Here is a 15,384-nt window from a genome sequence, read left to right as displayed (position 1 = left end):
TCATTTCAGAAAGCTGGGTAGCAGGAACATTTTATCATGTTAAAATAATCTATCCAGATTTATATAGGGGGAGAATCACAGCTATAGTTTTGGAGTGCAATATAGGAGTGAGGAGGTTGTATGTAAATATATTACATAGTCTCTAGCAGAAACTACTTTCTCTACAATGCAACATTTATTCACTCAACATGTATTTAAATGCCTGCAAAAAATAGTAGACACTCTTTCTTTGGTTAATTACTGGAATAAATCTAATACTTCTATTTCATTATACTTATTACAAATATATAGTATTCTTGCTATATTGAATAGATCCTTACCACTTATTTGCTTAAAATATTGTTTCTTTGGAAAATTGTATTCAAGTGCTAAAAGCTCCAATGAACAATTTCTGTAACCTTTTAAAAAATAAATAGATTGATTATATATAAACCACAAAATTTAACATTTACAACTTCATTGAACTTTGATAAAGAGCTATACTCATATTAGGATATATGCTTAGCCTTATCCCTAAATTTTTGCACTGTTTTTGTTGAAAAGAGACATTATACATCAAATGAACTAATTTTATATTTTATCATGAAAGTAACAAAAATGTTACTGGTATTTGTATTTGTAGCCCGAAAATAACAGAAACGTTATTTATATTTCATTTCCTAGATAGACATAGAGGAACTTAGAATGCAATGTGAAGATTTTCCTGTGTTTCAAGAAAATCTTAGCATTTCACATAATGTTGAAAAATCTCAAAAGTTCAAGGGATGGGCTTTTGCTACCAAGGAGATCATTTGTCTCTGATCTCTTGTGGCAATCAAACATCTGCTGAAACGATTCTCTCAATGGCTTTTAGATTTGAACTACTGGGAATTAGAACAGATGCTTCCCCTGGGAGTCTTCTCGGGTCACCCTTCACCCTGTTGTCTACTGTTGTCTACAGTGAGTGGCCTTTAGTCCCTGACAATAGATAGATGCTAAATCCTTGAGTAAAATGATTTATCTCTATGGCTCCACTTCTAACCCTAGAAGCCAATATTTGCCTCCAGGTTAAACACTCAATTACTTAGGGTTTACTAAGATAAACTCTCTAAAGTCCTTTGTCACTCTAAGTATGACCTGACAGAGCTCACAGGCAAGCAATGTGAACTGTGGATCAGCAAAGCATTTCCTAATTCGGCAAGGAAAGATTTGTATATATAATTAGAGAAAAATTGGGGCAAATGTGAGATATTATCCCTCAATGTCCAGAGATTTCAGCAATTACACTCCTTTTTTTTTTTTTTAGAAATCAAGTCTTGGAGTTCGCTAGCTCATAGTAAAGGAGCTGACTTCATTTTAAAGCCTGAAAAATCCAGGCTTTTAGCCAAGGATCTCATTTGAACTGTCTAAGCTTATTAAGCTTAGAGAACTGAGTTGCAGGACCTTTTGAGAACAGGTTTACTGTGTGATTCCTACTCTAACTGCTGTTGATGGCCAAAGCAAACTAGGTTTTGGACTACTTAGCTAATCCTGGATTAGAGTTTAGCGGTTATGTGATGCCTCTGCCCAGAATCCCTAGTATCCTTACTCGTATAAATTTCTTTTCTTTTATCTTTTCTGTAAAAATTCTGTAGAAGTAAATCGAGATACGACACCCTAAACTACTAAATATGCAGTTTAGTTCAAAGCTGACATCATCTTCTAAGAGTCCAAAATAATTAACGCTGCAAGTGTCAGCATCCTTGATACCTGTATAGGTTTTAGACAGAAATTGAAAGCTGTAAGGGCTAAGGTTCATCAGTCAACACATCTGTTAGAGACAGATAAGACTTAACATAAAGTCAGGTTTTATGTTTCCCATGACCCTCAGTTTGTGAATGACAAGATATCTGCAGAGAGGTTAAGAAACTTGGCTAAAGTTTAATAGTAGGATCAAAGCTGAGCCCAGGAACCAAGACTCCTGATTACTGCTAAACTTTAAAATCCAAATGAAATAACTGACCCTAAATCTCCCAGCACCCCAAATGACTGAGATAAAAATAGATGAGACATCAGTAGTGAGAGGAACTGGCTCTAGGTTTGACAGTCCAGATACAGGGAACAAACACTAACTTCTGATGCTGTTAAGTTTAGATTGGAGAGCCTTCTGCACTGGAGAGACACTCCTTATGCTGTGATTCTGGGCTTGCTCCAGGCAATTGGAGACTTCTCAAACACATAAATATCTGGGGCGCTTACATGTAGATATGTAAATACTTCGTTTTAAAATATTTTTTAATATTGTAAAGATAATTTATAAATTATAAACTTATAAATTATTTCTAAATTATTTTTATAGTAACTATTTGTGCTTTACAAGATTCAGAATATCTAGTAGCATTTTACCAACCATAATATACATTGCCAACTAATTTCAAGATGTAGCTCATTAACAACAGTTGCATTAGAGTAGCTTTCCTGTGGCAAGAAAGGAGTATGCCAAATGATGACACCATTTTGTCTCACCAAATCCAAATTTGGGGGTAGCTATTACAGAATGTGTTTGGCAGTTATTTGAAAAGCATCTAAAATTTTTAAATGACTCCCCAACTCCTGGAAAAGAAATTTCTGAACCTAAAAAAAGAAGAAGAAAAAAACATGTCAAGCAATATGAGCTTAAATTTGTTGGGCTGGGAGGTGGGGGCAGAAGAGAAATTTTTGTGGTCCAATCAAGAGTAGAAGTATGAATAAATTCTGCAATGGAAAATGACTCTTATATAGTCAATGTATCTTATTTTCATGGTCTTAAATCTGTAGTTGCTCAGCTTGAAGGCAAAGAACCTTATCATGAATTATATCTAAATTAAAATGTATGGCCTCAGCTTCTCCTTTCACCATATTTCATAATAAAATTGGGTCCTCAAGGACTCTTATCCGATGTCTCACTAGGCCATTGACATTTATGCTTTTGGAGCTGTAGATAATGTGTCCTCTTGGAGTAAACACTCATTTCTTAGTAAAATCTTTGATCATTGATGCCTTCATCTGATAAAAAAAATTGATGCTTAATTCATAAAGCTAATTTAAGTTTCATTAGTATTAGGGAGTTATCCCCTTTTCAGAAACAAAGGGGGAAACGAATGAAAAAAGAGAGGAAAAAATAAAATAAAACATTAAAAAATAGAGGTAAAAATCTCAAAGGGATGTTGTTATATTTACTAAAACCCAGTTATCAGAATATTAGCTCAGATGAAGTTGGCCCTTGCTTTTCCAGATTAGTACTGGAATAAACATATCCACTAAAAGTGTGTAAATGGTGAGAGGAAAAAAGGAAAAAAATAATTCTACTTAATCTACATAAAATCCCAGATAAATTGTGGACGTCATTTCAGTTATTTTCTCTTGCAGATCAAAGTTTGTCCCACATCATCTAAAGCAGGAGGTCTCAAGCAGGGATGACTTTGCTCCCCAGGGGATGTTTGGCATTGTCTGGGGATATTTGGGGCTGTCACAATTGAAAGGATGCTAATGCGATTTGATGGGTAGAGACCAAAGATGTCACCCGGCATCCTACAATGCCCAAGACAGCCCCCACAGCGAAGGATTAATATAGTCAAATGTCAACGGGGCTACTGTAGAGAAACCTCTTTAAAATCATCTAACATATGTAAAGAATGTATAAAGAATGGGAGTGGACATCAAATGTTCCTCTCTGGTACTTTATACTTTCTCCTGTTCACACTGGACTGCAAGTTTCCCGGACAGTGTGGAATACATCACCATTTGTAAAGCATATGGACCAGCCTAGCCATCGGCCATCAGGTTTCCTAGACTGTTGACCTTCGGCATGTCACAAACAGAATGCAACCAATAAAACACCTTTCACTCATGTTAAGTTTTATTTTCATTTGCTTTCGATCTAACACTTAAAATTTATAGATTTTTTTGATACCTGTGTTTATTTTTTTATTTAATTTATTTTTATTGTTGAGAGTATTACAGATGAACCCCATTTCTCCCCTTTGATGATCTCCTTCACTCGGCTCCCGCCCTTCTTTACCCCCCCCCCCATGCTATAAATTTTAAACATAGGTTCTTTATTTTTGATGTTTTGATTTTATTTCATTAAGATGACATTGGAGTAAATCCATAAATAGATATATCCATAAAATCGTCATATATTTTCAGTCAGCCTATGTCTTACTGCATAATTATTTTCTATATTTTAAAATTTTACTAAGCTTCATCCTACAATGGAATAGAATAATATTCATGTGCATAGACTAAGAACTTTTATTAAATTATTGGTGGTGTTTTAAGTTTGTAAGGTACCTGCAACATTAATATTGAGAAATTTGATGTAGGGTGCATATTGTTTATAAAGTCAAATAAAAATTTTTGTAGCATTCTGCAAATCCTAAAATATTTAATCCATATGAAACCCAGTAAGATATTTTCATAATTTTATTGATGTTTTTAAAAATTGACCTTCAGCGATTCTTATACTAACTACCCTTATAGAACTAACAGCATTATTAAATAGTAACATGAGGGGAAAAGAGGGCATCAGAAAATAGTATGATTGTTTTCTTTAAAAAGCTGTTATTATGTTATATGTTGCCCTATTTTTATTTAATATTCACTATATTTTGAAAAAACTACTGTCAATGTATTTTTTCTAAAAATAAACTGTATATTTTAAAAATGCTAAAAATTATCCAAGAAATCAGTAAAATCTACTACTCTAAGTCCATAAGGTAAACTTCACAGTCCTGCAGGAAACAAGGCTTTATAACCAGGAGAGCTAAAAAGTGAGGCTCCTGTTCTAAACGGCAGGATGGCAGAGATGAAGGAGGAAAGGCAGTCACCCCTAGGACACCTCACTCGGGTCATAGTTAAGCAGGAGGTGGATCACAGGACATGGAGTAACTTACTTGGCTACAAGATTCTCAAATGTTCCACCAATGGGCTCACATACGACCAGATGTTCAACTAAGAAGCTTGCTAGTTACAAAAAGCAGGCAGGGAGAAGTTCTTCCAAAAAACAGAATATATTTAGGAGAAAGGGAATTCAATTCAAGTCCGTGAGCATTGTTGAGTGCCCAGTCTGCACACTTGCCAAGATAATATCTGAAAAAGACAATTGCTCTCTGCAGTGAGTGAGCACAGGCCCCTGTGGCTTACACTAATTATCCTCAGCTTTATAAGCGATTTAGCTTTCACGGCCTTACGATTTCAAATTATAGTTTGGGCACACTAATTTTATTTATGACAATGGGTAGAATAAAAGCTACTACTTGAATTCATTTTACTAGTGTTGAATATAGAGAATTTGAAACTACAATGTTGAGTTTAAGCAGTTTACGATAACATATTTGTAATAACGTATTCACCCTTCCTCAAACTCTATAATGATTTGCTGTGCTGGGATCTCTCCTGTAGCTTGATTTCAAATTAAATGTGTACAGTGATGGTTTATGTGTCTCTCATTGAAAACCAGAGTGGCTTGATACTGCATTTTTTGTCAATCATAGGAAAATAAAAAATGTATAATATTCTTCTTAGTTTGATTTCTTTTTAGCAATAATAGTAGCAAATGCTAAATTTGAATAGTGCTTTGAAGTTGACAGTGAGCTTCCCCTTATATCCTCACGTAATAAATTCTTGATGCCCGTAGTAAAGGTGTGTTAGCCAAGGGACAGGACTTGAGAGGAAGAAAGGCCAACATTTATGGAGGACTCTATTAAAAATTAGATACTTTATTAGTTTCTTTTAAGTATATCATAAATCCATTGCCAGTGACAAAAATTTTCCTAAATAATAATGAATATAATATTCAATCATCTTTATTGTCTTCCTGATTCCCTCGGTGACGGATGCCATCATTTGTCAGATGGCTGACGAGGGGCGAGACAAGAATCTGGAATCTACGATCATCATGCTGATGTCAGAGCAAAACTAATCAGTCTAAAACACTACCTGGAAGCAGGCAATGAAAGTCTAATAAGAAAGCTAAACGTTCTAGCATTAAAATTCTAGGGTTTAAAGCTAACTACCTCGGGATGTCAACAATGGCATTAAGCAAAGGCAAACAATACTTATTCATTCACTTTCTCCTAAATAAAGAGTTCAGATCAGCCCCAATGGTTTATTTAGAATGACTTGCATGGGTATCATATAGAGAAATATGAATTAAGAGTTTTATATTTGTTATTAGTGTAAATATATTAACTTTTAAGTATATGGACTAACTAAACAGTGACATGGAACAGAGCTCAGCCATAAGGAAAAGAACAAGGACACTAAGAGGTTGGTCAATGGAAATTTCTCGATAAATTAAGAACACATAACTTTGCTAACTGGTTTAATTGTTGAGCTAAGTGAATGCAGCTTACCAACTCTTCTTGTGTTTAGAATAACATGTTAGGAATAAAATAAAATAATCCAAATTGTCTCACTTCCACATGCTTTCCCATAAGGGCAGCAACTCGAGCTTTGGTAGAATTAGGTGCCAGGGGAAAGCTTAGATTAAAAGCCCAAACATCAAACATGTAAAGAGGCCATAACCTGCATGCAAAAGTTCGCAGGTATTGGAGGGATAGGCTTTCGTCATTTCACAGGTGACTACTGTCCAGTGTGGACGACATATTTTCCCAAAGTAGCACAGTGTGTTGAGAGCCAAAATATTTTGTTAAGAATTAGTTGCAATCCAAGTTGAAGAAGTATAAGAAGTATTTGACCAGCCACTGTTACAGAAATTGTTATATTGAAAAGTTGTTACTCTGACAATTGTGTGTGTGTGTGTGTGTGTGTCTGTGTGTCTGTGTGTCTGTGTGTTTGGCAGGTGCATATTAGAGCAAGAGCAGACTTAAAAATGTAAGCATTTTTATGAACAAAATTCTTCAAACATTTTTCCAAAACACATTTCCTATTTGTGTGGGCTTTAACCTATTAATAAGATTTATACAGTGAAAGCAAGTAGACAGCACTTACTTGGAAAGGCATCCTGGAAATAATTTGCTTGAATCTGTAACCACGTGCCACATTAGAGAATACACTGCAGGGGTCTCAGCTAAGTGTGTGGGATTGTGGAGGGCACAGCTCCCACCGAAGAGATGGGTGAGGCTATAGCAGCAGAGATCCCACCAATAGCATGTGTGTCTGCATCCAGAAGAGCACACCAAGAGTCTCCTTCCAAACCTGAACACAGGCTTGGCATGTCCTTCCTAAGAAAAATATTAAAGAAACTTTAAGAAACTTTATTAAAATATGTCCAATGTCCTCCTCTTTGAAATATAGGGATGAATCACTTAGGATGAAACAACTCAGGGAGTAAGATCATGGTTGTCATCAATCTATTTTAATTCTCACTGGAGACCTTAGTAAGGTGACATATGCCTGTGCCTTGTATTTTCTAAGTTTTCAGCATGGATTTCTCTTTCTTCCTTTCTTCCTTTCTTTCCTTCCTTTCTTCCTTCCTTCCTTTCTTTCTTTCTTTCTTTCTTTCTTTCTTTCTTTCTTTCTTTCTTTCTTTCTTCTCTTTCTTTTCAGTGCCATTTTTGTGCTTTTAGTAATTTGGTTCTGGGCAAAGAAAAGGAAATGGCAAAGTGTTGGTAGCAGAGATAAGACAGTGAGCTGAGATTTTGAAATCTTTTCTTTGCATCATGAATACAGCTTTGTTTGACTTCTGTCAGTTCTCAGAATTCTTTAAGGGAGAGTAGAGTAAGTATGCCCAATGATTCTGTTTGGCATCCTGAATAGATTTTGTTAATTGTCACATGTATAATTCTGTTTTTACCTGACTTCAGAGATATTATTTGAAATTTTGACTCCTTAAAACCCAAACTTGGTCTAGACAAGTGCAAATAAGTTAGTCTAGGGGGTTAAAATATTGTTATTTTTAAGTTTGAATGTATTGACAGAGAAAAAAGGGCAACATTGACAACAGACCCTCTACATTTAAATATGAGAAGGGACTTTTTAAAATTTTGCTGAAAAAATGCACACAGTAAAGAAGAGAGTGAATGAGTGAACGTGAGAGAGAAAAGAAAGGGGAAACTCCTAAGACCACCTGTCCTCTCATCTCCGTGACTGTAAACATTTTCTACTCTGTTTTTCTGGTTCTAGACCATCATTGCCCTAGTTAGTGCTTGCTGAGCACCCTAGGGTCTCTCACTGACCCCCAAGGCTTTCTCACTCGGGCTCCCGTCTGTCCTGTTTGATTTCTCTTACTTGACCAATGTAAGTCATTGACTCCCCTTAGGCTGGAGGCTTCTCAACAAGCCTGTGCTTAGCCCCCTTCTCTGTGCTCACTTTTCCACAGCTTCATGCATTTTTCAAAGCCTAGAGTAAGCCCCAACTCTCTCAAAGATCTTTCGGCAACAGTCTCTCTCTACACAGCTGACTCGAATGGAAACGTCAAGAAGTGTCAGCTTCTCTGAGGTCATTAGAATCACATAAACCATTCTCCTCTGCAGGATAAAACTCTGCCTGCCTCTCATTAACTTCTGACTTAACATTCCTCATCTTCTCTCATTCTATTCCTCCACATAATCTGTAGTATTTTTACACCAGAAATTTTTTCCAGAACATCCAGTTTCCTCCTCTGAGCTGAGCTTTATGCCATGCCCCTCAGGCTGGGAGTCGCAAGCTCGTGTTTCTTGAGGCTTTCCCATGTGCAGGGACTTGGCTAAAGATTTTACTGAAATCTGTCATTTAGCCTAACAACAAAGCCATGAATCGGTGCTGCTACTTTCCCAAATAACAGATGAGGAAACTCAGGCCTAATGAGGTAAAGTAACTCACCTCCCAAGTTTTCCATCTATTTCTCAAAAGTAATATATTGTCCTCCTTGAGCATTACTTGAGAACCAGCCAAGGGCTATGAGATGCAATGTCAATGGAGCACATTTGGATGAGTACAGTTTGGGATTTTGATGATGTACATCCTTTGGAACATCCCTTACTTTTTCTTGTTGTATCAGAAATGGATACATCTTTAAAGGTCAATTTATATGTGACCTCCCCCTTCTCTCCAGTGATAATCAGGGCTTCGCGCTCTACAGCACGTCTTCTCTGAAGCCTTTCTACCTAAAGTGAGGTTCATGACCAGCCTGATCAGCATCAGCTTCTTAAAAATGTAGGCCTTGCCTACAGTCTGGAGCTACTGAATCAGAATTTTCACTTGCATGAGAGCAAGCCAGGGATGATTCGTATGCATTGTAAAATCTGAGAAACAAAGCTTATTTCTTTGATAAGTTACATATTTTTTTCTACATTTAGTTATTCACAACAACTAATTATTATTCCCATTTGCCTGATATTTTCCAAGTTGGAGGGCCAGTGTGTTACTTGTATTTGTCTCACCCAGAGTGACCATATGGTTGCTACTTGGCACATTTTTTTAAATGTATCTATTAAACTGAGAGCAGATTCCATGGGAGACATACCTTTATATGTCCTGTAACTCATAGAACACATATCCCTCTCTAGAAAGTACTAGGAATGTAGTAGCATATCTTTCTAGTTTATATTGTACCTACCTAGTATACAAAAGGTACATCAGTGAATAATGATGAAGGAGGCACTGAATAAATTGAGATGACTGATTAATGTATTTAAGAGAGTTTTGTAGAAGTCTAATTTTATTTTGAATTTAGTTAGTTAGCAAATACCTATAAGTGTCAAGAAATGGTATAACTTCTTTCCAAATACTAACTTATTCACATTATGAGCTGAGATAGTATGATAGAGCAGAAATCTAGTTAAATCAACACAGATTGATATGAGATACCTCAGTCTATTCTAACATATGGTATTGCACATCCACATCAAGTTACCTTGTTCCAGATGACTAATTAATGTGCCACAGTTGACATAAAATGTCAGTATTTAAGCAATTTCTTCCTTTTTCTTTACTATTTTTAAATTCTTTTAAATAAACTGGAAGTAAATATTGTAGTAAATAGCATGCCACTCGCTCCGGCTCGGTATTAAAGTGGAAGAATGTCAAGATACATCAACAGAAACCCACGTTCCATTTCAGAAGACAGAGACCTTGACAAATTCAACCAGATTTCAGATTATACTGTATATTTCTACGCTCTGTGCACTGACTGTGTATGCCTGTGTGATTTTATATTCAAAGGGAGGAAAGATTCCCATCCGGTGGACATCCCCAGAAGCTATAGCCTACCGCAAGTTCACATCAGCCAGCGACGTCTGGAGTTACGGGATTGTTCTCTGGGAGGTGATGTCCTACGGAGAGAGGCCATACTGGGAGATGTCCAATCAGGATGTAAGTATTTGTAGCCCATGAGTTATGGATTCAAATTGAGACATCAAGCTGTGCAAGGAAGTGGCGCATAATGAAACCAGGTGGCTCCCAGTTTGTGACGTTGAAATAGAATCCTTAAAAAATGGAATTGTTTCCAAATCTTGCAAGAATATTAATTGAGCTGCTTTTGTGGCTTTATAGTTTTCCCTCAAGCAGGAGTTTGGAATTGAGGCAAAAATGAAGAGATTTGTATCAAAATGTAGTAAAATAAGTGACTAACAAGATAGCCAGTATACATCAGGGAGTGTTTGGAATATTTTTACTACAGAATTGTTTCTATGTAACATTAGTAAGATACACATGTCTGCCAGCCTTTGTAGATGTAATTAATGCATCTATGCCAACATTTTGTTTACTTAAATATAGTATTTCCCCAAATCAGACAAAATAACCAATCTGTAGCATGTTGCTCCTGGTTATGTATTAATGTTGCACGTGAATTTAGTTATACAAATTGAAGTCTCTGCTCTAGATGAAAAGAAATAATCTTTAACTCTCGGTTATAACTGTGATATGATTTTTCAAAAGGATTTTTGTTTTTATAAGTCATGTTTGCTAATGCTTAGTAAAAGGATGCTCTTGGCATATGGGATCAGCACTCAGAGATTTTTCTTTATGCTCAGCCAGAAACTGTGAGCATGAGCTCAAAATGCTCAAAACGGAAAGCTGAGATGCTTTTAGTCATTTCCTACTTGCCACATATAAAACTGCCTTTAATGTGTTTGGATATAAAAAACTTTTTTCACTTCTTCAAACAAGCTTTTTTTAAAAAGACAAAACAAATAAAAAACAACCACCAGTAATGGGAATATTAGACTCTCTATTTTCCAAATTGTATCAGTATCAGAGCCCCTCAAAATGTGGTCTCTGGACCAGCAGCTTTAGCATGACCTGGGAATTTGCAGTAATGCGTGTTCTCAGGCCTCACCCCAGAGTGATGCAATCAAAGGTTAGTCATCTGTATATTATTAAGTTCTCCAGATGATTCTGAGACATATAAAGTTTAAAATCACTGTTTTATGTGATTTTAAAATACTAAGAAACTGATCGTTACTTAACTGCAACACATGAGCTTTTTCCAAGGGACATGACTATGATTTGAAAGGTACCATTTGAACTGTGGTATAAATAAAATCTGTAAACTGTTTTTTCCTGCATTCATTCGTATATAGTTTCCATAGAAATTTGTAATACCAAGTAAAATTGTCTTTATAATTCACTGAATTTCCTATGTCATTGAACACTTCTTTTTAATTTTAATCTGAAAAGTATCTATACAAACTCTTCTAAATTCACTGTCTCTCTCTTGATCTTCCTTTATATAACATTTTCGGGCATTAACAATAGCTATTTATTTGATAAGCTGTTACCTTTTTAAGCGATTTAAAATGAGAACTTTTCACTTAACTTTAGAATACTCACCTTGGTGTGCTCTGCCCTTGAAGAAGTGAAGGCAGTCCCACCTCTGAAGTCCTCAGAAACTTTGCTTCTTGCACAGGTGATTAAAGCTGTGGATGAGGGCTACAGGCTGCCGCCTCCCATGGACTGTCCAGCTGCGTTGTATCAGCTGATGCTGGACTGCTGGCAGAAAGACAGAAACAACAGACCCAAGTTCGAGCAGATCGTCAGCATTCTGGACAAGCTCATCCGGAACCCGGGCAGCCTGAAGATCATCACCAGTGCGGCGGCAAGGTGACTGGTGCACGAGCGTGCATCCTGCACTCGCTCGGAAAAAATGTGTTTTCTATCTCCAGTTGTTAAGTTTTTCCTCCCCCTTCCCCACCTGCATTCTTTGATACTTATATTCCTCAAGACTGAAGAGACATATTTTTTTCTCTCTCTTTCAATCTTTCAGGAAGAAACCTTATGCAATGTAATAATGATGATGAAATTCTGAGTTATTTTTAACTTGCAACTTGACAAGAAGTGAGTCTACATTCAGGCTTCAGTCTTTGGAAAATAGGAACCCAGGACACACACATAGCTTCTTTTCACTCTCAACCATTTAAAGAGAAAAAGACAAAAGAAATTCCCTGGAGTGATGAGGAATTCTAGTGAAGTCCTGGTTTATTCCAGATTTAAAATAAAGCTTCAAAAATAATAAAAATGCTTCCAAAACATTGCATTGGCTAGCAGGATGCAACCCCCTCCATTTGACTAAACAAATATTTGTTCAACCTACATTGTGTGCCAATTACACTGTTAGCTTCTGTCCAGGATAAAACTTAAGAGTAAAATAATGCCAGTGTCCCAAGACAGCGACACCAGGGCCGTGCGTCATAGCTATATCGCATCCAGGATGCGTGATGTCCATTACATTTCATGCATATTCCTCCCAGTTAAGAATCCTGAGTCCTCTTAACAGTGTGGAAGGATATACATAAAATTGTGCCTACAAAGTGCAAATAGGAGAAACAGGTAAGGAGAGATGAATTTTGTCAGGGGCCATCTGAGAAGAAAAGGGTGCTTCTCGGAAAACTAAAGGCAAAGCTAACTATCTGGTTTAAGAATTTCTTTTCTCATTGTATACATAAGAGAAAAACAGTTCTTTTACATTCTGATGATCTGTGCTCTAATGGGGGAGTTACAGAGCTCTAGTAAAAGAACCTACACTCAGTGTGCACGTAAATCCGCAGGATTGAGTGATACGTATAAATACTGCGTAAGGATGGAGCGCTGTGACTCATGTGAAAGGGGTAATGCAGGGCCTTATTGGCGGTTTTCTTTCTTGGGTCTTTTTGCACTTCTGTTCTTTTTACTGGTGGTTAGTGACAGTTATGACACGCATACTGATAGAGAATTTACTACACTACTTTTTAAAAGAATACATGCTTTTTTACTTGAATAGGTATAAGTATATTGAATATTCATGGTCCCATTTTATACATTGTGTTTAAATAATATGAATAAGGGGAAGCTAAACCAAAGTTTGTAAAAATTATACATTATTGTTGGAAATAACATTTGGGGGTCACTAAGACTGAACTTAGTGATGTATTTTAAGTAGGTCAAACTACCTACAACTTATCCTGTGTGGATGAATCTCTGGTCTAAGTTTCACAGAAAGAGACTACACAGGCTGCTTTGGAAATCTACCTGACGATTTAACAGCTAGCAGGGTAACACACTGGTCCTTTCCTGGGCCATATGGTCCTCATTTTGTACCCTGAAGTCATTTCTTTTGATCTTCACGCAATAGCAATCATAGAGAAAAGAACATCTTTTCAGTTCTTTCCATATCATAAAAAAGACACTCAAAAGTATTCCCACAGGATGGTATTAACAATATAAAGACTAACCCATATTATATGATCTAGGGATAGTTAATCCAATTCTATGGGGGAAATTGTCTTAATATCAGATCATAGTATGTTAGGATATGTCCTAGCATCCAAGTGCTAACAAACTTCTTAAATTCACTTTTTCCTTCTTATTGAAATATATTGAATATATTTTCTCCTAATATACATTCTTTAAAATCTGAATAAATTCCATGTATTTTATCACAACACATGTAATTTTAGCAGGAAAAAGTATTATTTCTAAAAACTACCGTCCATTTTAATTTACTAAATATAAAAGTTTTGGAAATTGTTTCTGTGTGCATACTTATTACCATTGAAATACAAAACAGAGAGGATTGTGTCTTTATGAATTTATTAGCAATAACCTTGAATTGTCATACAACAATGCCAAAAAATCTTTTGTTTTGAAAAATTGCTTCCCCACTTTTGGCTGTGATTATTTCACCCTTTTTATAACTGACTATACTTTGTCTTTCACCTTTGATTTTCCAGTGATGCCTTTGCCACACACTTTATTGAGAAAATACAAGCTATCAGAAGGGAAATTCTAGCAGCAACATAAAAACTTAATGGTGCCTGCACTCACCCATCTTGCCCTTCTTTCCTCTAATTAAAAGAGAGGAAGGGAGGAAGTGTCCCTCTACTTGTCAGAGGCAGATCTTTTCCCTCTGTGTGTGTGTTTCTGTCTCTCCTGCATACCCATGCTCTTCCTTTCTGATGTTCATTATCATAAAAATATCTTCATTCGCATTGTTTCTCTTTCCCCTGGTGACAAGAATCGCTGGGGGAACTTATTAAATGTACAAGTATCCAGGTCTATCCCAAGCTACTACTTCAGAATCTCTAGGAAAGGGGAATGAAATGTGGATGTTTGATAAAAACAACCAGCTAATTTTTATCAGCAGGTGGATTTAAGAGATTCTATTTGTCAACATCACTTATGTCGGTCCCACATCTCTACCAACTTCTTCCTTATTTTTCTATAGCCAAACTTCTCAAATAAAAGTCTCATACACATCTCAAAATTAATATTCTGAAAATTTATCTTTCATTTTCTCCAGATAGCCTTACTGTTCCACTGCCTTCCTTAATGTAGTTGAGTACACCAGCACCTGTTCATTTACCATCAGGATCAGAGCAAGTCTTGGTACCTTTCTCTTCCCCTCCACACACTGATCCTGGTGATCGTTGGATCAACAAGGCCCATCTACAGACACTCTCTTTCCGCTACAAACACTCTCTTCTATATATATAACTTTTCCCCCTTCTGACCTAGACCACTGCAATAACATTCAAACGTGTCCCCTGCTTCCATTCTTGCCCTGCTCCAAGCATCTTTTCAGATAGTCTTCAGACTTTCCTTATCAAAATATATATGATAGTATGGTCACCTGTTTATAACCAATCTTGATTTCCCATTACACTTAGAAAACATCCAGACTCTTTTTGATTATTTAAATTTCCATGCTTCTCCAATGTCATTTCTTTTATTCAAATGTTTATTTATTCATTTTTCAACTATTTATTGTATGCCAGTCTACTATGTGCTAGTCATGGGTAGAATCTAGAGAACAATGAAGAACAAATGTGGTCCCTGGTATTGTTGAGCTTACATTATAGAAAATGTACAATACACAATAGGCAAGCACAGACTAGAAGAAGAAAACAGATAGTTGTGACAGATAACAAAGAGGTGGTCAGAAAAGAGCCCTTTGAGGAGTTGATATTGAGCTAACACCTTAAGAAAGGAAACCAGCCACATGCTTAATGAACCTTCCCATCACCC

General features: G+C 36.3%; 1 protein-coding gene across 2 annotated transcripts in view; it reads left to right on the top strand.

The window, feature by feature from the left end:
• EPHA3 (EPH receptor A3) overlaps positions 1–15,384 on the top strand; it is a 319,756-nt gene that overhangs the window by 286,961 nt on the left and 17,411 nt on the right. For both annotated transcript variants that reach the window (XM_081137897.1, XM_081137896.1), the window contains exons 14-15: positions 10,105–10,254; positions 11,792–11,985. In XM_081137897.1, coding sequence (XP_080994023.1) covers positions 10,105–10,254; positions 11,792–11,985 — 344 coding nt within the window. The remainder of the gene's footprint in view (positions 1–10,104; positions 10,255–11,791; positions 11,986–15,384) is intronic.

Source organism: Miniopterus schreibersii (assembly GCF_964146895.1).
Source record: "Miniopterus schreibersii genome assembly, chromosome: 5".
Taxonomy (NCBI): Eukaryota; Metazoa; Chordata; class Mammalia; order Chiroptera; family Miniopteridae; genus Miniopterus; species Miniopterus schreibersii.
Note: the sequence above shows the minus strand (reverse complement) of the source record. Positions and strands in the feature narration are given on the sequence as shown.